Source organism: Pelobates fuscus, chromosome 7 (genome assembly GCF_036172605.1).
Source record: "Pelobates fuscus isolate aPelFus1 chromosome 7, aPelFus1.pri, whole genome shotgun sequence".
Taxonomy (NCBI): Eukaryota; Metazoa; Chordata; class Amphibia; order Anura; family Pelobatidae; genus Pelobates; species Pelobates fuscus.
The window spans coordinates 68,409,548-68,434,633 of record NC_086323.1 but is presented as its reverse complement, the minus strand read 5'-3'; the positions used below and the strand labels follow the sequence as shown (position 1 = coordinate 68,434,633).

General features: G+C 43.6%; 1 protein-coding gene across 1 annotated transcript in view; it reads left to right on the top strand.

The window, feature by feature from the left end:
- HFM1 (helicase for meiosis 1) overlaps positions 1–25,086 on the top strand; it is a 218,622-nt gene that overhangs the window by 183,689 nt on the left and 9,847 nt on the right. Inside the window, exons 27-33 of the mRNA XM_063428059.1 lie at positions 5,724–5,807; positions 9,001–9,158; positions 13,022–13,125; positions 15,435–15,566; positions 21,294–21,383; positions 21,816–21,934; positions 22,926–23,008. Coding sequence (XP_063284129.1) covers positions 5,724–5,807; positions 9,001–9,158; positions 13,022–13,125; positions 15,435–15,566; positions 21,294–21,383; positions 21,816–21,934; positions 22,926–23,008 — 770 coding nt within the window. The remainder of the gene's footprint in view (positions 1–5,723; positions 5,808–9,000; positions 9,159–13,021; positions 13,126–15,434; positions 15,567–21,293; positions 21,384–21,815; positions 21,935–22,925; positions 23,009–25,086) is intronic.

Below are 25,086 nucleotides of genomic sequence, written 5' to 3'. Positions count from 1 at the left end.
TCCCAATTTGTTTCCCGTTTTTGGAGATCATTCTGCTCCCAACTAGGCATCAAATTGAATTTCTCCTCTGCCTATCATCCTCAGTCCAATGGAGCTGCTGAACGCACTAACCAAAAAGTTGAACAATATTTACGTTGTTTCGTTTCAGAACACCAGGACGATTGGGTCGGTTTGATTCCTTGGGCGGAGTTTGCACATAACAATCTCATTTGTGATTCTACGCAGTCTAGCCCTTTTTTCTTGAATTATGGCTTTCATCCTTCCATCCTTCCTTCGGAGTCTTCTTCTCAAGGGATACCGTCGGTGGATGTTCATGTTGCCAATTTAAGAGAGTTGTGGGATCAAACTCGACAAATCCTTCTGCACAATTCTACGCTGGTTAAAAAACACGCTGACAAACGTAGAAGGGCAGCACCGGTGTTTGTTCCAGGCGATAGAGTATGGTTAAGTACTAGAAACATTCGGTTAAAAGTGCCTTCCATGAAGTTTGCTCCTCGATATATTGGACCTTACAGGGTACTGTCCCAAATTAACCCAGTTGCGTATCGTTTAGCGTTGCCTAATGCCTTACGCATTCCTAATTCATTTCATGTTTCCTTGCTAAAACCATTAATATGTAACAGGTTCTCCTCCACGATCGCCCCTCCCCGCTCAGTTCAGGTGGAGGGTCAGGAGGAGTATGAGGTCAATTCCATCGTTGATTCTCGAATCTCCCGGGGGAAACTGCAATATCTGGTCGATTGGAAGGGTTATGGTCCTGAGGAGAGAAGTTGGGTACCTCAGGAGGAGGTGCATGCTCCCCGTCTCCGCAGGGCGTTTCACTCTCGATTCCCTTCTCGCCCTGGTGTATTCCGCCCGGTGGGCGTATCTGAGAGGGGGGGTACTGTCAGGGTACCTGTGGTCTCTACCTCCGAAAGAGGTAGAGACTTAGCTGTTCCTCCATCCAGACGGCCTGATGGCCCCCTTCCCCATGGTCTATCCGGTCATGCAAGGCCGGCCGCGAGGGAGCATCTAGGCAGGAAGTTGTCATCAGGACACTCCTCCAGAACGACCTGTCACTCAATTGCTGCAGGACCAATCAGGAAGCCTCGAAGGCGTGGTTACTGCTCTGAACAGGGTATTTAACAGAGCTTCTTTCATTAGCTCATTGCCCTGTCGTGGTTCTAGCTTGTTCTAGTCACTCAGTGCTTGTGTATTCTATTATCCCTTTTGGTTTTGACCCGGCTTGTTTACCTTACTCTGCTTATCTCTGTTTCCCTTGATTCGGCTTGTCTCTCGCTTACCTGTCTTCTGTTACCCTCGACCTCGGCTTGTCTATGACCATTCTATACTGTACTACTTACGTTAGTCCGGCCATTCTAAGGTCCGGTATACGTATCTGGCTACTGTTTGTACTCTGCGTGTTGGATCCCTGTCCCGATCCTGACAGTCTCCAGGTTGGATAGCGTACAGGATCTTAGAGGTGTTTTTCAGAGAGTATATACCATTGTCACAACAGAGAGGCCTCCAGGTTCTGCACCTGTTTTGTCTGGTGGTTTCGGATCACTAAGAGACATGTGGGAAATCCCCTTCTGTAGGAGATCAGTTGGTTACGCAGTGCAGATGTAAAAGGAGTGAAGCTGCCAGTGTTGGGGGATTGTCAGCAAACATTTTGATGGAAGTATAGTTGTGTTTCTACTAGCCCTCAAGATTGCATCTTTGACATGGTGATAATAAGTGCAAAACAGCACATATCTTGATGCCGACCCTAAAACAGCCCTGGCTTTTAGCATTTTGTGGATCTGGTCCAGAAGAAACATTTCTGTCTGTATATCAGGGCATAGTGCTCGGAATAGGCCCATGGCGAACGATGTTAGGTCCCCCACTGACGATATTCCCAGAAGGCGCAGATTGTTCTTCCGTGAGTGGTCCTCGAGGTCAGTGATCTTTGTTACGTAAATGGCAAATGGGTGTTTTCATCAATTGTAGCTTATCAGCCATTGAGTTATGCACCTCTGCAAATTCATATATCTTGGTTTCTAGATAGGCAGTGGTTCCTCCTATGTCTTGTATCTCCTCTTTCAATTCTTGAACCAAGAACTGGAATTTAGCAATAAGTTGGTCAGACTGAGTGTTTAGAATTCTTTGGAGGAGTGCAGAGGTCAGAGGGAAATCTCTCTCTTGTGTCTCTAACAGCGTAATGTTAGATTCTCAGCTATCCCTTGTCTCACAGTTGCCATGTTATAGGCCTTTCTGCGTTAATTGCAGTTTGGACTGAGATTTTGCCAAGAAAGAGGATTTGTCCCCCTGTCTCTTCCCTTTATGGTGGGACATCGTTGTATCCTTTGTTTATTGGGTAATTCGTCCCGGTGCAGTGGATAAAAATGCTTTTTTGCCGTCTGCTTGCTCGGAGCCTAGCTTTCATGCGGCCATTATGCTTGGCATTGGCTCCACCCCCTAAGCCAAACATTTTAAGTCCTCCTATACTGTTCTCACGACTCTTTAGCTTGGTGTCTTTACCAAGACTGGGTTTATTTCTATGGTTAGCTTGTAAAAATTGCAATATAAATGAAAAAACTGGAATCACAATATGCATATATACACTGAACAAAATTATAAACGCAACACTTTTGTTTTTGCCCCTATTTTTCATGAGCTGAACTCAAAGATCTAAGACTTTTTTTCTATGTACACAAAAGGCTTATTTATCTCTGAAAAAAAAGTCTTAGATCTTTGAGTTCAACTCCTAAAAAAATATGGGGGCAAAAACAAAAGTGTTGCGTTTATAATTTTGTTCAGTGTTTATTGATAAATACATGCAATGAAAAGCATTTTATATACAAAGAAGAACATATCAAAGCATTCAATACTGTAGATCTTTGGGGCGGGGCCGGACCGCCATGCTAACCGGTCGCATGCAGGAGAGGCTCCGGAGAAACCAGGCCTGTTAAGCTACTTAACGCGGACTTTCGCCCTATAAACGAGCCAACGAGAAACTCACGGCTGTAGGAAAGGCAGCAGACCCCGAGATCGGGAGTTCTGGCACCCTAGAGGAAGCACGGAGCTTCGAGGGCTGCGGCCTGCACGGGAGGGGAGCCAGGTGGACGGCCGCCGCCGGGTCTCCCTTCCCTACTACCACATGCCGACTGCCTGAGTCGCTTGCCGGCCCCGTTTCCCCCCCCTATGGACCGGGGGGGGTCATCCCGGTCCCCACTGGGGAGAGCTTGAGCCATGGCGCACGAAACCCGCAGGACTCACCTCACAAGATGGCGGCGGATCACGGCCTGTGCCACCTAACCGTACATCAAGGAGTCCACATGAGTTGCAGCTACAACACCTGCCATGCCGGAGGGCCTCGAGTAAAATATAACCACCAATCGGCCGCTGTCTGGGAGAGAGAAACACCTACTGCCCACAACGGATGTCCCCTCTCGGGGCCGAGAGCAGAATGAAAAATCCCCCATACCTGTCGCCCCTCAGCTGAGCCTAACATCCAACTCACCCAACCAGCTACCCGCCCAGGCTACTTGCCCTTCCGGGCTGAAAACACCTCGAGGCATCGCTGCCCTGCATCTACCAAGCAACTTACCATAGGATTACCTACCATAATTACATACCGCGACTCTCACACCCCAGGCATGGGAGGGACTTGGTCCGCAGGTACACCGGAGTCAGAGAACTAGCGATACCCACCCTTATACGGACCCGGAGCTGGAGGAGAGCCCTGTACCGGTACACTGTGGCTGATAATCACTGGGGCTTCCCTACACATGTCTCACCTCTGCCGATGCTGGGGATCAGATGACTGGGCACCCAAAACTACAACCGGAGCTCCTTGTTACTCACGGGAGGCACCGAGCGATGGGACATGCTCCTGAGACTCCTGTATCAATGTAGAGGAAGTGTATAATATGCTGTGATTGTTTAGCTACTGATAATCTTACTTAGCCACCTTGCCAAGCATAGCTACACAAGATATTCTACCTCGCAGGTTGTGCAGTTCCCTACCTCTTGGTTTAAACCTCGGTGGTATAAATTGCGTGCACTGCTATCCGAAAGCGGCAGGTTACAACTCCCATTATTACTGTGAGCTACATCCTAGGCTCCATGCTGCCTTTACCTATATCTGTCCACTCAGTGCACGGTTATCACCACTAACAGTATGCATAGCGGACATACCACAAAGCACACACCCCAACTACTACTACTACTACCAAGCCTGAGTCTTACTATATAACATGCGCTGATTTACCTCGTAATTGCTAAACCTCACTAAATGGAATAGCTGGTCGTTTCTAGTTAGAATAGCATGTTTACTATACATAAAATATCTATATACATGACCTTACCTAACTGTTTCTTGTTTCAAGTATTGAACCCACTTTTAAGCTACGCGTAACAGAAGTGACCTTTTACATTAATATAAAAATTGTGCAAATATTACTATGTTCCCCAATGTTGTGAATGTCATTGAAAAGCATGTGGAATGCCTTGGAACGCGTTGTTATATATTTATGCACTACAAAAATAAAGAATAAAAAAAAAAAAAAAAATACTGTAGATCTTTTGTACATCTAGTGTAAGGAATACAAACACAGCGTCAGTTAGGGGACCCAAAGTCACATAGCAATCAGAATGTGCCTCTTCTGGCTGTCTGATTGACAACTACTAGAGGTAGTCTTAGTCCTGCGATGTAATTATTGCAGTTTCCCAAAACCTGCAATGATTTACATTTCAGGGCTAAGGGGGTAGTGACCATTTCAATGAGCTGAATGGTCTGGTGCCTACAGTGTCCATTTAAACATAAGCATAACAATTGTTTGCACACAATCCATAATCGTACGGGAAAACATGTATCCAGAAAGCATATTAAGTGTATTATCTGTAATATGTTAATATTAACATTAAATGTATTATGAACAGTACATCTTCCCTGGGCAGGACTGCCAGGTATGTGATTAAACTAGTGATGGTGAGAGTTGTAGAGTGTCACTAGAGGGCAAATAGAACAATTAGAGAGTAAAGGCAGCAGCTTTTGTGGTGGAATCTCGGTAAAAATAAATTTAGTAGGCCGAGATTACCACGTGGCATGTGTACGTGCATATGCTGACGTATCGATCAGTTGGTTGCACGAGGCAAGATACGATCAGTAGTGTACGGAGCATGTGCAAGAATACAGGATGTAGTATTCCCCTCCTCCATTGTGCTGGACAAGCCATGCGGTCAAGCAGGAAGTTAATTCTTATTTGTATTGATTGGTCAAGAGAATGTGCGGGTGGAGCTTAATATGGGAGGAGTTATATGCCTATATAAGGAACCTGCACTATTGTCCGGGGCTCAGAACTTGCTGTATTTTGGTGACATTAGTCCCTCTGAGTCCCGATCGGTGAACCGAATAAAGAATCTCTTCCTTCCTGAAGAAACCGGTGTCCATCTCTCTGTGCTTGGCTTCCGTCAGTTTCTCCGGTATCACTTTGAGAATCAGTGTTCTGATTAAACATAATTATCTGTATTATTGTGATTGAAAAGATTCTTCTATAGCCAGTATAAAGGCCTCATTGCATAAAGGTTATGGATGTTTTGCGAAGGAGAGGATATTTATTCTCCCTAACACTACTAATATGGGTAGAATTGCAAATGCTGTTAAATGTTTTTAATAATTTGTTCCTTTAATCTAAGTGCTATATAAATAGATATTTTTAACTGGCACAATTATTTATATTCACTTTCTTTATTCTAAACAGATTGTCAACAGACACCCTCCATTTGGAAATCAAATAAAAGAATCAGTAATGCATCTCCCAAAGTATGAAATTGGATTTGAGCAGGTTAGAGACTTAATAATACATATCATTACTTTTTGATGAGTGATAGCATTAACAGTTATGCATGTTGTATAGTCTGGGTAAATATTTACCTTGTAAGCTACCAATGGTGTGCAGGGCCGGCGCGTCCATAAGGCGGCACAGGCGGCCGCCTTAGGGCGCACGGGCTCTGGGGGCGCAAGATTTCAGTGACCGGCAGGAGGGAAGCTCTCCCTCCTGCCGGGCCACAATCTCGGCCCCCGGTGCGGCGTGCGGCTGTGCTGTAATCAGGCGCAGCGAGTTCCGGCTCCCGCGGTACCAGCAGATAGGCAGCGCGCGAGGGAGCAGAGCAGAGAAGTTAGAGCTCCCTCGCCGCGCCTGATTACAGCACAGCCGCACACCGCCCAGCAGCCCCACTGGACCCCAGGGAAGGATTCATCATCCACACCAGCTCTCCAGGTAGGGAGGCTGGGTGGAAAATATTTATTTATAAAATAATTAGTGAGTGTATGTGTCTGTGTGTGTGAGTGTATGTGTCTGTGTGTGTGAGTGTATGTGTCTGTGTGTGTGAGTGTATGTGTCTGTGTGTGAGTGTATGTGTCTGTGAGTGACAGAGTGCGCGTCTGTGAGTGACAGTGTGCGCGTCTGTGAGTGACAGTGTGCACGTCTGTGAGTGACAGTGTGCGCGTCTGTGAGTAACAGAGTGCGCGTCTGTGAGTGACAGAGTGCGCGTCTGTGAGTGACAGAGTGCGCGTCTGTGAGTGACGGAGTGCGCGTCTGTGAGTGACAGAGTGTGCCCGTCTGTGAGTGACAGAGTGTGCGCGTCTGTGAGTGACAGAGTGTGCGCATCTGTGAGTGACAAAGTGTGCGCGTCTGTGAGTGACAGAGTGCGCGTCTGTGAGTGACAGAGTGTGCCCGTCTGTGAGTGACAGAGTGTGCGCGTCTGTGAGTGACAGAGTGTGCGCGTCTGTGAGTGACAAAGTGTGCGCGTCTGTGAGTGACAGAGTGCGCGTCTGTGAGTGACAGAGTGCGCGTCTGTGAGTGACAGTGTGCGCGTCTGTGAGTGACAGTGTGCGCGTCTGTGAGTGACAGTGTGCGCGTCTGTGAGTGACAGAGTGCGCGTCTGTGAGTGACAGTGTGCGCGTCTGTGAGTGACAGTGGGCGCGTCTGTGAGTGACAGAGTGCGCGTCTGTGAGTGACAGAGTGCGCGTCTGTGAGTGACAGAGTGCGCGTCTGTGAGTGACAGAGTGCGCGTCTGTGAGTGACAGAGTGCGCGTCTGTGAGTGACAGAGTGTCCGCGTCTGTGAGTGACAGAGTGTCCGCGTCTGTGAGTGACAGAGTGTGCCCGTCTGTGAGTGACAGAGTGTGCGCGTCTGTGAGTGACAGAGTGTGCGCGTCTGTGAGTGACAAAGTGTGCGCGTCTGTGAGTGACAGAGTGCGCGTCTGTGAGTGACAGAGTGTGCGTCTGTGAGTGACAGTGTGTGCGTCTGTGAGTGACAGAGTGTGTGTCTGTGAGTGACAGTGTGTGTGAGTGACAGCGTATGTCTGTGAGTGACAGCGTGTGTGTGAGTGAGTGCGTCTGTGTGTGTGCATGTGAGTGTATGAGTGTGTCTGTCAGTGTATGATGAGTGTGTTTGTCAGTGTATGAGTGTGTGTCTGTCAAATCAGTGAGAGTATGTTTGTCATTGAGTCTGTGTGTGACTATCAGTGTGTCTGTCAATGAGTCTGTGTCTGTCAGTGACGTCTGTGTGTTTGTCATTGAGTGTGTGACTTTCAGTGTGTACAGAGTGTAGCGGAGCGTGGTACAGGAGCTTCTGTTTCCTGTACCTGGCCAGACTGACAGGAGGTGCTCACAGAGAGAGCACTCCCTGTCAGTTCGGCCGGGTACAGAAAACTGAAGCTCCTGTACCGCGCTCCGCTCCGCTACACTCTGTACACACTGACACACCATAAAGGGGAGTGTGACCACTAAAGGGGTGTGGGGTGCACCAAGGGACAGGGAGGGAATGGGAGAGAAACACCAAGAGACAGGGAAAAGAGGGGGGAGGGGAGAAGAACACTAAGGGACAGGGAAGGGACCCTTAATGGTCGGGGAGGGGAGAGGGGCTGGTTAAGAGGCACATAGGTGAAGATGTTTTTTGGGGGGGGAGGAGGGGGTGGAAAAATGCATCTTCACCTATGTACCTAAAAATCCAAGCACCGGCCCTGATGGTGTGGGAATGAGCTAACATATTTTAGCCTTAGCAAACATTCTAATTAACTGTGTAAATTCTGGAATCTACACAAACCAGTAGAACAGGAGTGTTGAACTGAAGGCTACCATATGTCGTTGAATATCCATATCTAAGCCAGGCTGTAGCAGTCTGAGAATTATAAGCTCTCTATTCCAGTAACAACAGGAGTGGGGTGAGCACAGTTTGACACTTGCATTATGTCACTAAAAACAGAAAAGCTTCATAGAAAGTTTTGATATATATATTTTTTTAAGTTTACATTTTTTAGGTGACACGAAAGGGTTGCACACTGCACCATACCAAATGCAGGTCATTGTAAAGTGTATGGTGCAATGAGTCTTTGGGTGTCATCCCATAGTTTTTTTTGTTTGTTTGTTTTTTTCAAACTGATCCAGTGAGAGCCCATAATGGTTTGACAGAAAACCAGGCGATATCTAAGGGTTCATTTGTGCGTGCCCCAAATCATGCTGTGTATGAATTATACTAAATTGTTTAGTGTGTATTTGTATTGTATTTCACCACCTCCTCATAGAGATGCGCTATGAAGAAGCTGAACGCTAGTCCTGCAAAGAATGCTGGACTGCAATAGCAAGCACCTCTAGTGTCTAAGAGAGCAATATAAACACTGCCCTTTAATGGTAAAAAACAGTACTTACCGTAAAGAGACTGCATTGACAGTCTCTTCACACAAAACTAGTATATTAAGCTGTAGTGGTTCTGGTGCTAATAGAGATTCTAAACCATACAAGATAAGTACAAAAATATGCATTAAAAAACACATTAGTAAGACATTTGTCAGCAATTTACATTTTCCATGGAAATTTTTGGGGTCTCACAAACCAATAAACATTTTAGGTATATCACAAACATTTTAGAGGAGCCATTGTCATATGGAAAATCAATTATCTGTTTTCAGTTTGAAACGGCCTGTACTGTTTTGATATAACTTCTAAATTACATCAAAATTATTATTTACCTTTAAGCTAGCACGATACAGCCCAACTGTGGCGGAAATTGTTATCACCATTCTGCTTACAAACTTCGAGCAATTACTAAAGAAGAGAACAGCCTCTGATTCACACCATGTAACACTTATAATCGGAGATGCTGATAATCAAGTAATTTTTAAGCAGAAGATTATGTGAGTATGACATAATTTGGACACTTGCTTGGTTTGGAAATGAAGCAAAACTTTGTAAATATGATTTAAATGACCAGTTACTCACAGAGAAAAAAAATAAACATGCCATATAGATTATCAAGAACTGAATCCCCTCACCCCCTGGCTATCATTTTTTCCTAGCCCCATAATCCACTTAACAGCCTCAGATGCATATTCTTCTCATCAGCCACCCCATATGTGATTTATTTATTTAGAATTTTGAATCCTTTTAGCTGAATAGCACTTAGATGATGCTTCAGATGCTTTTTTTGATATTCCATTGGTCACTGCAGATTTGAATTCAAATGATTCCTATAAATCTCTCTTAAGGCAAGTATTTATCTTGGCGATTATATTGTTGTTAATGTTTTCATCTTCAAAGAGGTAACTGAAACTTTAGTAAGTGAAGACTTCCTGATGAAAAATATTAAAGATAGCCATAGTGGTGATACCGGAGAAACTGACAGAAGCCGAGCACAGAGAGATGGACACAGGTTTCTTCAGGAAGGAAGAGATCTTTATTCGATTCACCGACCGGGACTCAGAGGGACTAATGTCACCAAAAAACAGCAACGTCTGAGCCCTGATCATACAGTGTAGGTCCCTTATATAGGTATATAGCTCCTCCCATAATCAGTTCCACCCACATGTACTCTTACCCAATCAACAGAATAAAGATTAACTTCCTGTTTGACCACATGGCTTGCCCAGCACAATGGAGGAGGGGAATTCTCTATATCCTGTATTCCTGCACATGCTCCGAACACTACTGATTGTATCGTTGCCACGTGCAACCAACCGACCGATACATCAGTATATGCACGTGCACATACCACGTGGCAATCTCGGCCTACTAAATTTATTTTTACCGAGATTCCACCACAGTGGCTTCTTGACTACAGGACCAGTTCACATTCTATTGTGTGAGGTGTAAGGATCAGCTTATGAGTCTAGTGAATACTACAGTAGCTTAAATGCACTTCAAATCAATGTAATGTTTTCTTTTGTGCTATTGCTGCCAAGGGTACTTTCCTGAATCAAGCTTGGAATTCTGGTGACTCCTGTGACATATGGATGTGTGACTCTTATCTGATTACCCTCTCATTCAAGGTCCCTTCCCCCATTAGAAACTATTATTATTATTAATATTATTGCCATTTATATAGCGCCAACAGATTCCGTAGCGCTTTACAATATTAACAATGTATTGCATATCTATCTTACGTATCAGTATCTCTAAATCAGGGACCATGACTCCCTCCCCATTATTGGCAGGAATTGTTTGAGCTAATGGGTGTTGATCAACCTTTATGGATCAATGTGTCCTTTTGAAGGGGTATTGGCATCTCAATTTAAAGGACATCTTTGTGGTGCCCTCTCTATATTAGGTAAATTAAAACTGGATTAATACATTAAATGTAAATAAACAATTCAATATATTTTGTATGGCATGTGAAGCATCGTGCTTTTTTTTCAGGGATTCCGTTACCTACTTTATTGTTCTTCAACTGCCTGATTTTCTTTAGTTTTTTGTTTTGTTCCATTCTCTACATTTCATATATAGTGCGAGTTGAAGGTGTATGTGGTAAGTGTGGAACACGAATGAAAAAAAAAAAGTGTAAGTTGTTTGCCTTTTTTTTTTTTTTTTTTTTTTGTGGGAAACTACTGCTTAGGTCTTAGGAACTGCCAGCTTCTGGCAGACACAAGGTAAGAAGTCAAGCTGTTCTAAAACAGTTTGATTCCTTTCAATGGGGGGGAGCAGGGCCGGATTAACATAGGGGCTGATGGAGCTGCAGCTCCAGGCCCAGGCCCATGGAATAGGCCCATTGATTTAAAAAAAAAAAAATATATATATATATATATTTTTTTTACACACACTACTCTTAGAGTTGCCAGGTATTTCTCATGTATTTCTTATGGTTGCCAGCTATTTCTCAGAAGTATTTCTCAGGTATTTGAGGCTGCCTAGCCAGTGCTGGTATTGCAGTAATACTGGCAATACAAATGTCTGTCTCAGTATAAACAGAGATTATTCTGCAATACCAGCGCTGGCCAGTAGGGGTCGCTGTTTGTGTGGAGAGAGGCAGGGATAAGAAGTTACAGCATCTCCCTTCCTGCATCTCTCTACTCACTGATCCCCGGGGGAGCAGCTCTGCACAGAGAGTCCAGACAGCAGCTCAGAACCTGCAAGACATAGGGACGGTGAGAGACTTGGGGACGCTGAGACATTGGGACACTGGGAGACATAGGGACACTGGGGAACATGGGGACCCATGGGACCCATGGGGTCCCATGTCTCCCAGTGTCCCCGTGTCTCCCAGCCAGTGTCCCTAGTGTCTCAGTGTCCCCATGTCTCCCAGCCAGTGTCCCTAGAGTCTGTGTCCCCCTGAGACACTAGGGACACAGTGGTCCCATGTCTCCAAGTGTCCCCATGTCTCCCAGCCAGTGTCCCTAGTGTCTCAGTGTCCCCATGTCTCCCAGCCAGTGTCCCTAGAGTCTGTGTCCCCATGTCTCCCAGTGGCCCCTAATCTTTCAGTGTCCCCATGTCTCCCAGCCAGTGTCTCAGTGTCCCCATGTCTCTCAATGTCCGTAGTGTGCCAGTATCCATAGTGTCTCAGTATTTCCTAGTCTCCCAAAGTCCCCTAGTCTCCCAGTGTCTCAGTGTCCCAATGTCTCCCAGTGTCCCCATGTCTCCTAGTGTCTCAGTGTCCCCTAGTATAAAAGAAAAAATCTCAGGCACCCACTGTGATAGATTTAAGCAGGTTTATTGGACACCACAACGTTTTGACCTGTACCCAGGTCTTTTTCAAGTCTCAAGTGTCCCCTATGTATCACAGTGTCCCCTATGTATTCCAGTGTCTCAATGCACCATGTCTCAGTGTCTCTCAGTGTCCTTAGTGTCTCAGTTTCCCCTAGTCTCCCCATGTCTCACAGTGCCACCAAGTGTCTCAGTGTCCCCATGTATCACAGTGCCCCCAAGTGTCGGTGTCCCCTAGTATAAAAGAAAATCATCTCAGGCAATCACTGTGATAGATTTAACCAGGTTTATTGAACACCGCAATGTTTTGACCTGTAACCAGGTCTTTATCAAGTCTCCAGTGTCCCCTTTATATCACAGTGTCCCCTATACATCACAGTGTCTCAGTGCCCCATGTCTCCCAGTGTCCCCTCGTGTCTCAAAGTCACCCAGTGTCCCCATTTCTCCCAGTGTCCCCATTTCTCCCAGTGTCCCCAGGTCTCCCAGTGTCCCCAAGTGTCCCAATGTCTCTCAATGTCCCCTAGTGTCCTTGTGACATGGGGGCACTGGGAGGCATGGGGTCCCAGACACTAAGGGACTGGGAGACATGAGTACACTGAGACTCTTGATGACACTGGGAGAAATGGGGACACTGGGTGCCCCCTTTTTGTGTATGTTTGCCACTTTTGGCAGTTCTGGTTATGTGATTTGTGTCAGTGGCCCACCCTTTTACCCCATCCTTAGACTTCCTGCTTTACTGGACACTGCTGTCAGGGGATATGGGTTTACTTGAAAGATGAAAGCGTGAGATTAGCATAGGGCATGTGTGTTCTCATAGCTGCATCCTGTGAGTTCCCCTTCAGCACCATCTCCATCAGATACATGACGCTTGGGAGGTAGGACTGTTTTAGTGCTTTTGGTCAATAAGATTTTGTAATTAGGCCCATCATAATTGTCAGCACCAGGCCCACTGGGTTCTTAATCTGGCCCTGGGGGGGAGGGGGGGGGGGTGAAGGGGAGCTGCCACAGTATGCTGTGGTGGTTATGGCGCTAGTGTTCCTTTAATGCATTTTTAAATAATATCTTAACTTTTTAATCTTCTTAGGGATTCTGCTCTGTTAAAAACTGGAAGCTGGACAAGAAAAATTGAGATAAAAAGAGCTTCCAAATCAGAGGAAATTAGTGTAAATCTCATTAGTTCTGAATATGGTAAGATGATCATATTTACCAGATTTTATTTATTGAAAGTTGATTAATGATGTGAGAAAATAATTACTTTTTTTACTAACCACTAGTAATTTATAGTGTTGATCAGAAGGTTTTTCGATTATTTTATGTTTGCATAGGTACAACATAGATGGAAGTCACTCTGCAATTAAACAAAACGCATGTGTCTGGTTTACATAACGCCACAGTCAACAGGATAAAGAACAACACATAAAGCCTTATTGAAATTCACAGATCAGGCATAAGGAATTGCATCACAGGGGGAAACAAACCTAACACATTTCAAGCTTAGCAGACTTTACTCCATAACATCATTGCTATGACTAAGGACTGCTAAGACAAAAACACAGTGCCCTTAGCTTCAGTGTGTTTACTGGAGCATTTCTACAGGGAGTGCAGAATTATTAGGCAAGTTGTATTTTTGAGGATTAATTTTATTATTGAACAACAACCATGTTCTCAATGAACCCAAAAAACTCAAAAATTAATATCAAAGCTGAATATTTTTGGAAGTAGTTTTTAGTTTGTTTTTAGTTTTAGCTATTTTAGGGGGATATCTGTGTGTGCAGGTGACTATTACTGTGCATAATTATTAGGCAACTTAACAAAAAACAAATATATACCCATTTCAATTATTTATTTTTACCAGTGAAACCAATATAACATCTCAACATTCACAAATATACATTTCTGACATTCAAAAACATAACAAAAACAAATCAGTGACCAATATAGCCACCTTTCTTTGCAAGGACACTCAAAAGCCTGCCATCCATGGATTCTGTCAGTGTTTTGATCTGTTCACCATCAACATTGCGTGCAGAAGCAACCACAGCCTCCCAGACACTGTTCAGAGAGGTGTACTGTTTTCCCTCCTTGTAAATCTCACATTTGATGATGGACCACAGGTTCTCAATGGGGTTCAGATCAGGTGAACAAGGAGGCCATGTCATTAGATTTTCTTCTTTTATACCCTTTCTTGCCAGCCACGCTGTGGAGTACTTGGACGCGTGTGATGGAGCATTGTCCTGCATGAAAATCATGTTTTTCTTGAAGGATGCAGACTTCTTCCTGTACCACTGCTTGAAGAAGGTGTCTTCCAGAAACTGGCAGTAGGACTGGGAGTTGAGCTTGACTCCATCCTCAACCCAAAAAGGCCCCACAAGCTCATCTTTGATGATACCAGCCCAAACCAGTACTCCACCTCCACCTTGCTGGCGTCTGAGTCGGACTGGAGCTCTCTGCCCTTTACCAATCCATCCACGGGCCCATCAAGACTCACTCTCATTTCATCAGTCCATAAAACCTTAGAAAAATCAGTCTTGAGATATTTCTTGGCCCAGTCTTGACGTTTCAGCTTGTGTGTCTTGTTCAGTGGTGGTCGTCTTTCAGCCTTTCTTACCTTGGCCATGTCTCTGAGTATTGCACTCCTTGTGCTTTTGGGCACTCCAGTGATGTTGCAGCTCTGAAATATGGCCAAACTGGTGGCAAGTGGCATCTTGGCAGCTGCACGCTTGACTTTTCTCAGTTCATGGGCAGTTATTTTGCGCCTTGGTTTTTCCACACGCTTCTTGCGACCCTGTTGACTATTTTGAATGAAACGCTTGATTGTTCGATGATCACGCTTCAGAAGCTTTGCAATTTTAAGAGTGCTGCATCCCTCTGCAAGATATCTCACTATTTTTGACTTTTCTGAGCCTGTCAAGTCCTTCTTTTGACCCATTTTGCCAAATGAAAGGAAGTTGCCTAATAATTATGCACACCTGATATAGGGTGCAGAGATGCACATCACCTAATATGCTTAATTGGTAGTAGGCTTTCGAGCCTATACAGCTTGGAGTAAGACAACATGCATAAAGAGGATGATGTGGTCAAAATACTCATTTGCCTAATAATTCTGCACTCCCTGTAATTACGGCTATTGTATTTGGCATTGTTGGTAGAAAGTAATTTATGTTCAACCCATAGCAGAGATCTGAATGTAATATTCAAATAAACATGTTACCTTTAAATTTGTTAGCCACCCTTGTTTTACACGCTGTATAAATTCCATTTTATAAAATAACTAAATTGATTATTTTTTTTAAATTAAAAAATGGGTATCAAATGTCTGATTTTCGCACAGCTCTGCACTTTTTTGTATCCCTATTCATCTGTCCTAGTCACCAAATTAACTGTTCTCATGTCAAAGATCATTATAGAATCTGTTCTTTATTGTAATATAAACATAGTAATGGTCATAATAATACTACAGATCTGGAAATATGTTGATGTTTTTTTTTTTTCAAAAGTTGGCTTCGATATTCAGCAAAGTTTCAGTATTTTTTATCTTGGTCCAAAAAGATTTGGCACTGAAATGATGGATCAGCAGATTTCTCAAGCTACAAAGTCTAATGCAAGCGACCAAATTTATTCTAAAACTGGTAAGTGAAAATGTTACATGTGTGCAGGTAGTGGTTACCGTGTAGTGCGACCAACCTTCTTTACCATCCATTCTCCCCCCAACTAAAACCTGAGATGTATTTGTGGTATAAAACAGGCTTTATTTATTATTATTTATTTATTTATTTATTTATTATTTAATAAATATAAATAACCACTTAATAACTAGCAACATATTTAACCACAGACTTGTCCTTGCCAAACCATTCCAGCACCAAACACTAGTACCCCGGGGCGCCTGTTCTATTGTCCTCCCCCCGGCCCCCACCCATGGGCGACGGGTGGGAGCTAAGTGCAAATACCCCCCACCCAAACTTTTTTTAATAAAGACCTACCTACCCTCCTCACCCTAAAAATAGTGAGGGGAGAAAAATAAAAATAAATCCCTGCAAATAAAAAATAACTTTATAACCATTTGATGTCTTCTTTTTTCTAAAATCTTCTTTTTTTCAGCTCCAAAAAAGGCAAAATAAAAATCCATAACACCTTATAAAGCCTTCCCACGCCCTGCAATTAGGCTCAGAGCACTCTAATTGGTTGGTTTAAGCCAACCAATCAGAGTGCTCTGACAGGTAAATGATGAGACTGACTCATAACACTGTGATTGGTTGATTGAAAACAACCTATCAGAGTGTTGCTATGAGTCAAATTACACAGCATGAAAAAATTCCAAAGAACTTTCCCACGCTGTGTAAAATGACACAGAGCACTCTGGTTGGTTGGATTTCAAGTCAACCAATCAGAGTGCTGTGACAGGTAAATGTAGAGACTTGCCTGTCAGTCTCTTCATTTACCTGTCAGAGCACTCTGGTTGGCTTAAATCAAAGCGCTTTAAGCCTCATTGAAGGGCGTGGAAAGGCTTTATAAGCTTTTCCCGACCCTGCGGAGCGCAGTCTGCGTGGTGCCCTTGCTGGGTGAAGACGGATTACTTTTTTTGTGCTCGGATGTTTTATTTTATTTACAAAGTTCGACGAGTATTATGGATTTTTATTTGCCCTTTTTTGGGGCTGAAAAAAGATTTTAGAAAAAAAGACATCAAATACAATAGGTCCCCCCTTATTATAATTTAGGGCCCCCACCCACCGCTCATGGGTGGGGTCATAGGGGAGAATAATAGGTTCCCCCCCTCCATTTTCATTTAGGGCCGCCACCCACTGCTTAGGGGTGGGGTGGGGGGGGCAATAGGTCCCCAGTTCAGTTTAATTTGAGCACACTTTCTTCCTCCACTGGTCAAGGAAACCTCCATAAGACAAAGTATTCCCTACTTTGTCTTATGTTTTAAAGAAAGGATAGGAAGAAATAAAGAACAGATCCTGACAGAGGGAGAGAAGAGGAATCTATTAAAGAAAGGTAAGTTCAGCATGACCGTGCCGCTTTAATGACAAGCAGCGCAACACCAAACGCCTCAACAGCCGTACCACCAGGGGCGAGGAAGCCGTCAAGCAGTTAATGGCAAAGACCACCCCCAGGTTGTCGCAGGGGAACATGACCCGCCGTTCCCGAAGAAAGGACTCCCACAGATGAATCGCCACGACTATTGGGAACAGTTCCAGGAACGCTAGGTTTCTAGTCAGACCTGCCAAATGCCATGACTCCAGCCAGGACTCTGCACACTAGTGTGTACCTAGGATGGCACCAAAACCCACTGACCCCACTGCATCTGTAAACATATGGCGGTCAGAATTCGTAACCTCTGGCTCCTGCCAGTAGGACCTGCCATTATACCCGTTGAGAAAGGCGCTTAACACCGCCAAATCCTCCCTAAGTGCCCGGGTAAGGTGGTGCAGCTTCCCAACCTCAGACTTAGCCGCCGCCACATGCCGATTGAATACCCTGCCCATGGGCATGACCCGACATGCGGAGTTCAGTTTTCCTAGGAGTGACTGTAGACACTGCAAAGTATTTTTCCTGAGGCCCTGCGCAGCCTCGACTGCCCCCTGCATATCCCAACAGAAGGAGCTGAGCGCATACCGGAGAATGGGCGGGACCAATGCACAATAAATCGTCAAGGTAATGAAGGATAGAGTCGTGACTCGACTCCTCCCACACCACCCATTCCAAAAATGAACTCAAGCATTCAAAATAAAAACACAAAATTGCGCACCCCATTGGGAGGCATATGTCCATATACCTGTAGTAGTGCCCCTCGAAAGCACAACCCATTCCGGGTGAACTAGGAGGAGCCGAAATACCTATTCCACGTCTGTTCGCACCATCTGTACCGCCGCATCAAACGAAGCATAGGACACCTTACACGGCTCCGCTGAAATATCATCAGTTACCGAACCCCCATGTGGATGTGATAAATAATGAATCAATCTAAACTTTCCCTGTTCCTTCTTCGGAACGACCCACAGGCACTTCTTTAACCAATTTTTCCCGCACCACCGCGGGGTGATCCCCCACTGACTGAAGGTTCTGACAAGATGAGGGTGCTACACTGTCTCGATGAGGGATTCAGAACACCTCACTGAAACCCTCGAGCAGCAATGCTGCCACCTTCCTATTTCTACAAAGGTTTAGCCAGGGGCGCATTACGCCGGCGTCCTTGCCCTTAGTGCTCAATGCCTCCCCCTTGTCTCCAGACTTACCCCGCTTGAAGCAGCGGGACGCAGGATGAGATCCCTCGCATCCTGAGCACTCGTGTTTGAATCAACAGCCAGCGCCACACTTGCACTGGCTGTCATTGTGTTGTCAGCAACATGCTGCTCTGCGCTGACCAGCCGATGTGGAGAGTGAAGTCCCTGCGCTGGCTCCCCCTGAGAAGACCCTTGGTGCCAGGCCGGTCGAGTCATGATCACCAGCCATAGACCAATATCTGGCTATCCGAGGAAGTGGACAGCGGAGACGCCGCTTTATTGCTACGCTCCCAGGAGTCCAAGAAACCCCTCATGCTCTTAACCAAGTCACCCCATTCCTGTAACCTAGGAGTACTCACGGCCGCAAGGCGCCCGGGCCTGGTGAGAGTGCGAGCTGGGGAGGCCAGAAGGCTGCATGACGGCCGGCCCGCGAGCCAGAAACAGGGCTCCTGCTCCGCCCCCTAGCCTGGTCCTCTCGAGAAGGACTAAAACGGCCAGGGGGCCATGTCCCGTGGCGTGGTATGCTGTGACCGCCAGTGGGGAAGGCGGCCATCGTCTCGGAGGGCCTAAACCCGAAGGGCAGCAAGAATTCCATCAATATCCATGCTCTGGCCGTCTGGTAAGCACTGGCAACACAATCTCAGAAACGGTTAACACTGGAAGCTGTTACCAAGCCGTTATTCTAAGATGGCTGAAGTAAGAAGGCAAAATGCCCCCCATTTCCCTTTTTTACCACTTCCCCCATACTACACCTACACTTCCCCACACCCACACATGCCTCTTATCCGATTAGCTTTCAGCCTGCCTCCTCAGGTTCTGGATGGTCTTTCTGGTTACTTTGTGCTCCAGTACAAAGTAGAAACCTATGCAATGTGAATGGCACAACCTATGAGAAGCATTGAATTGGCCGGAAGATCTTATGATGTCATGGCACACAAAGTTGTGGCAATGGTGGCAATGCTGCCTCTTACCACTGGATTATAAATTAATGTTTTACTGGGGAGGAATGGTGGCCCAGAAGACTCCCCAACATTCCAGCGATATAAATCAATGAAAATGGGGGTGGGGACCTATATATATAAATGTTCCTAAAATCATAAAGGCAGTTTGTGATAGAAACATTATATGTACATTATGTATCTTTGAATAGACTTGTACAATTCTGGATTAAAATCCAGACAAATTCTTCAGTTTGAACGCTTATGAATTATTTACAAACTGAAACAAACCAAAAATGAAAGAATTCAGAACAAATAGAAATTAATTATTGCGGATCCATTCTTTTTTTTATATAGATACCAAATTAGAGATATATCTACAAAACAACTGAAAGAACAGATTTTAAAAAATGGTTTTAATAGTTTGATATTTTAGTTATTTAGCAGATAGCTCCATTTTTTTGGTATCCTAAAATATGGTAATAACATGTAGGTATAGGATACCAAATTAGTGAGCTATCTAATAAACAGATAAGAGTAAAAATAAGAAAAGCCCCTTTTCTTAGGTTTGCTCTTTGAGTTGCTTAGAAGATAAATTGCTAATTGTGGTACTCTCCTTAAATATGGGAATCCCATAGGAAACGTAATAATGGCATTATCTACTAAACAGCTTAAAATTAAGAGGAAGCCTTTTTTTATTAATTTTGATATTTCACCTTGGTTTACTAGATAGCTCCCTGTATTATTACCATAATTAAGGATCCTAAATTAGACAGGTATCTCATAAATAGTGCCCTAATTTTGTATCCCTTGGAATAATGGGAATAACAGTGCCTGTATTTCAGAAGACGAACAAAAACTTTTTCTGAATTTCATTTTGAAACTAATTGATCATTTAGCAATATAAAGGATTGGACCGAAATGAAATGGCATGACATTTCACCAAAATGACAATTGTTTCAGTACATAAAACCAAAACAAAACATTACAAATATGTGAGGCCATATAGGGGGCAGGGCTGGCATTAGAGCTCTTTGGGCCCCTTACAACCATAATGGCCGTGCCTCCCTAACACTCACGGGCATACTAATGGATACACACACACTCACAGATACACAAAGATATTGATACACACTACCAGACAGACACAATGATACTGAATGCCACACCAGTGGTGTATCCTGGTTTTGTGCTGCCCTAGGCAGGACAAAGCTCAGGCTCTCCCTGGGGTCCAGTGGCTGCTGGGCTGCTGGTCGGTCGGTTGTGCGGTGCTGGCAAGGGAGCACTTTCCCCTGAGCGCTCTGCTCAGTTCCCTCGCGCTGCGCCCGCAGAGTGATGCCCGGAGCCGGAATATGGGTGCCGCCCGTCCGCCAGTTAGCCGCAAGGCTTACAAGACATTTGCCCTGGGCATTTGGGGCCGGCTTTTTTTGCCGCCTCCTGGAAAATGCCGCCCAAGTCAAATGCCTTGTATAAAACGTCCCTGTGCCACACACACACATTTAAGTGCACATACACAATGCACCACACACACTCCCATACAAAATGCCACACCAGACAGATAAACCCCTCCCCAGATGCATACACCCAAACAAACTCGGACTGTAATTCACATAAACTATGAAATAAATGTTTTAAGCCACCTTCTTTTTTCACTAACTCTTGCAGCAGCTTCTCCACCTGTACTTCAAAGAAGGACAAGTGGGTCAGTCAGCACATCTCAGTAGAAAGCCCACATTAAATATTTTTTTTGTTTAGTTCTATAAACAATATATGCATTTAACAAAAAATAAATACACTTATATTGCAATTCTAAAAAAAACTAAACATTATAATAAATACCTGGTATGGTAGAATGTGATATTGAAAAGCCTAAACTAGTAATATAGAGAATTTGGATAAAGCCTTTTGCCTATTCCATAATTTTTTTTTAGAAATAAATAATAATTTTAAAAAACAGTTCCACTGCTCTCTAACCTGTCTCAGCTTACATCATTAATTAGTATTCTCCAAAAAGTGACATGATAGCTTCCATTGGATAATGCTGTTATGTTATTGTCTTTTCACTTTGATATAGATTGAAATATTTGTCAGCAGTGCCAAAATAAGAAAATGTAATATAACACATCGTCCTTTAATGTCTCTTTAATTCAAGTGTAGCTATAATTTATGCTCTTTTTTTTAAAAAATATAGGATATTCCAGCTCACAGACGGCAATAAAAATTGGAATGAGAGAATGCAATCATCATTGCCGAAATAAAGATGCTTGTGGACACGACTGCTGTAAGTTGTAATAAAAATAAAGACAAAGAATAATAATTTGAGCCAAGACTGGGAAATATAATTCACTCTGCAAATTATGGTTTTGAGAACAATAATATGTAGATATTGATACAGAAACCTTAATTCAATCAGGAACTTGGAATATTCCATAGTTTTATGTACATATTGAAATGTAGAAATCCCTGTGAGATTTATGGCAACCTAGTCTGTATCTTATCTCAAAACAAGATCGTCCCCAGTATCATTACATAAATTTACTTTCCTGTGTATAATTAAATCACGAGAAGTAGAAAATATTCTGAATTTAGAACATAAACTTATTGTAGCACTGTATACTGATTAATGTTAATTCAGCCCTTTTTATTACGATTTGCAGAAGTGGCATAACTGCATTAACACATTTTAATACAATTTGCTGTTAATAAATTACAGGTAAAACTGGAGTTTCTCATAAGGCTGACATTAAGACAAATGCAAACTTTGCTTCCTACCTAAGTGATCTAAGGAGTCGAAATTCAGTTTCATCGGCTCCACCAGTAAAGAGACTAAAGGTAACATGATCAAAAAGATAGGATGTGGAAATTCAAAGCATACGTCTTTACATAAAATTGCTTTTGCAACATCAGCATATGGATTACATAATAAATCTTACATTAGCCTGCATAGTTAAACCAGACTCATGCAGGGAGAGACCAGCTACAGTACTATGCAAAAGAGCAATCTCCCACTGTGGCATCTACAATAGTACAATTCAGATGTCAGATATATTTGAAAGTGTGACATTTGGAACATCATTTTACCATGCTCTCTGTCGTTCAGCACAATAATCATTTTATCCTGTTTCATTTACAGTGTTTGGGAAATGTATTTTATTATGTGCCTTATTGTAAGTAGACATATAAAAAAAAAAAAAATAATAATAAATAAGCACAAATCTAATGCAACAAGTTTAAAGACAATTGTTTTCATAAAGTTAGAAATAGGTCAAATTAAATTCCTAAACTTGGCATTGCGATATCTGTGAATTACATTTCCAATGATGCCCAGTTACCCTTCAGTAGCTCTGCCCCATGCAATGACATGACTTGCAGCTGTCAGACTTCCCCTGGATTTTAGTGCATAAAAAAATTCCATAAAAACTTTCTTGAAAGAAACATATCAACTTACCGTGTTTTCTATCTCCCTATAGCAGTTTACCCCCATATCACTTCACCAGGGTGTTCTCCCGTCTGTTTAATTCAAATACGGTATATGCCACATAAATTGTATTAAAAAAAAATCTATATAGCTAAAGCACCAGTTGTTAAATCTGTATCTAATTTCCTTCCTGAAAGCACCGTTTCTTTCAGAATGTAAGCTAAAAGAACCCCTTTTTAAAAAAATTTTTTTTAAAAATTGTGTTATGACTTGTATGATTTCACTGCTCATTGTACAAACTTAAGAATGCTGTTCACTGCTATTCTTTTTATATTATTTAAATATAATTTTTTTAGACTTTTTAGACTAGTTGTTAATTTAAATGTTTTGTGTACTCTTATACAGATGCAAATGGAAAACAAAAGTGAAAATTTGAATTTTCAGAAGTTTGTATTCTCACCTAAAGCATCTATGACAACATCAAAATGGTAATATGTTATGGTTGTAAATAATATTGTAATGATGTTTTTTTAATAGAATAGACAAACTAATCAAAATTGTCTGTCTAATCAGTCATATGTGTGAGTATTGAGTTTTCTAACTGATACCCTACCAGCTTGCCTTCCAGAGATTGTGATCTTGCTTTTTCTTGGATTTCTGTCTGCTTCAATAATAATTCATGATGTGGCTCAGTTTAGTGGATAGAACGGACTTCTAGTTTCCTGGTCCTGCAAATACTTCCGAAAATCTGTCATTATTTTGCCAACCACCTCTCCGTACATGGTTAAAGGAAACCTTGAAGCACCATAACCACTACAGCCCACTGTAGTGTTTATGGTCCTTGGAAAGCCCTAGAGCTACCCCAAGATAAGGTGTCAAACTGTTTAGCATGGTTTGATAACTAACTTTTGTCCTGCTGTGTAAACCAGCCAGATGTCACTGCTTAGAGCAAAGCAAAACTTCAATCATTTTCTGAGGGCGTCCGTGTCAACTCACTTTGCTTTATAGAGCAATCCTGCATATTTTTTCATTGTTTTTATGAATGGAATCTACTGATTGGCTTACAGCAAGCATGTCAAACTCGTGGCCCACAAAAACCATCTTTGCGGCTCGGCGAGCCGCGAGTGCATGCTTGGTGTTATAGTAGAGTAGGCACCTGCTTTCCCCATATTGCAGGTGCCTACTCTGCTATTATTTACCCGGTCGGGGAGGAAGGCCGCGAGGGAGCTCAGTGTATTTTTATGTGTGCAGAGTTTAAGCATGTGAATGAAGGGTGTATGCAACATTTGTGTAAGAGTGCATGTGTATGTGTGAATGAGAGGTGTATTTGAAACGTGTGTGAATGAGAGGTGTATTTGAAACCTGTGTCAGAGTGTGTGAATGAGAGGTGTATTTGAAACCTGTGTCAGAGTGCGTGAATGAGAGGTGTATTTTAAACCTGGGTCGGAGTGTGTGAATGAGAGGTGTATTTTAAACCTGTGTGTGAATGAGAGGTGTATTTAAACCTGTGTCAGAGTGCGTGAATGAGAGGTGTATTTTAAACCTGGGTCAGAGTGTGTGAATGAGAGGTGTATTTTAAACCTGTGTGTGAATGAGAAATGTATTTGAAACCTGTGTCAGAGTGTGTGAATGAGAAATGTATTTGAAACCTGTGTCAGAGTGTGTGAATGAGAGGTGTATTTTAAACCTGGGTCATAGTCTGTGAATGAGAGGTGTATTTTAAACCTGGGTCAGAGTGTGTGAATGAGAGGTGTATTTTAAACCTGGGTCAGAGTGTGTGAATGAGAGGTGTATTTTAAACCTGTGTCAGTGTGTGTGAATGAGAAATGTATTTGAAACCTGTGTCAGTGTGTGTGAATGAGAGGTGTATTTAAAACACCCTTTGTGCCTCTGCCCTGTCTAAGCCCTTCATCCCACATATTTCTCCCCCCCCTTTTCTCCCATAGCCTGCTTACCTGCACCAATTTGATGTTTTTTTTCCTTCCCCCAGCTTTCTGAAGCAGCACCTGGGGCTGGGATAGATCTGCTGGGCCAGGCTCCAGTTCTCACTAGCGTTCCATGTTGTGAGAGCTCCGTGTGAGAGGAGAGGAGAGCAGGGGTATGATGTCACTTCCTGCCCCCTCCCATTCTCACAAGGAGCTCTCTGTACTGATCGCAGGCATAGAGATGAGACCTGGCAGTAAGACCAGGTATGCTGCCAGGTCTCGCAATTAACGGGGATTTATTTGCAAGGATGTGTGTTGCAGGGGCCCTCCTATGTCATCATGGGCCCCTGCAACCTTCCTTTTGACTATGGAGATCTCTGATCTCCACTCAGGGCCGGACTGGGAGAAAAATTCGGCCCGGGCATTTTTTGAGGACAGCGGCCCACTAAGAAGGGGGCGGGGCAGAGAGGGTGTGTTTCGTCATCACCAATGACAAACACTTCCCGTCTCAAAGTGAGCGTTGGGTCAATGCTCTTCCAGGGCAGAGCTCTGCTAAAGAGCTCTAGCATGAGAAAAAATGCCCTGTATTTGTTCTGCACAGTGCAAGCAAGTTTAATAACATGCTTGCACTGTGTTTCCTT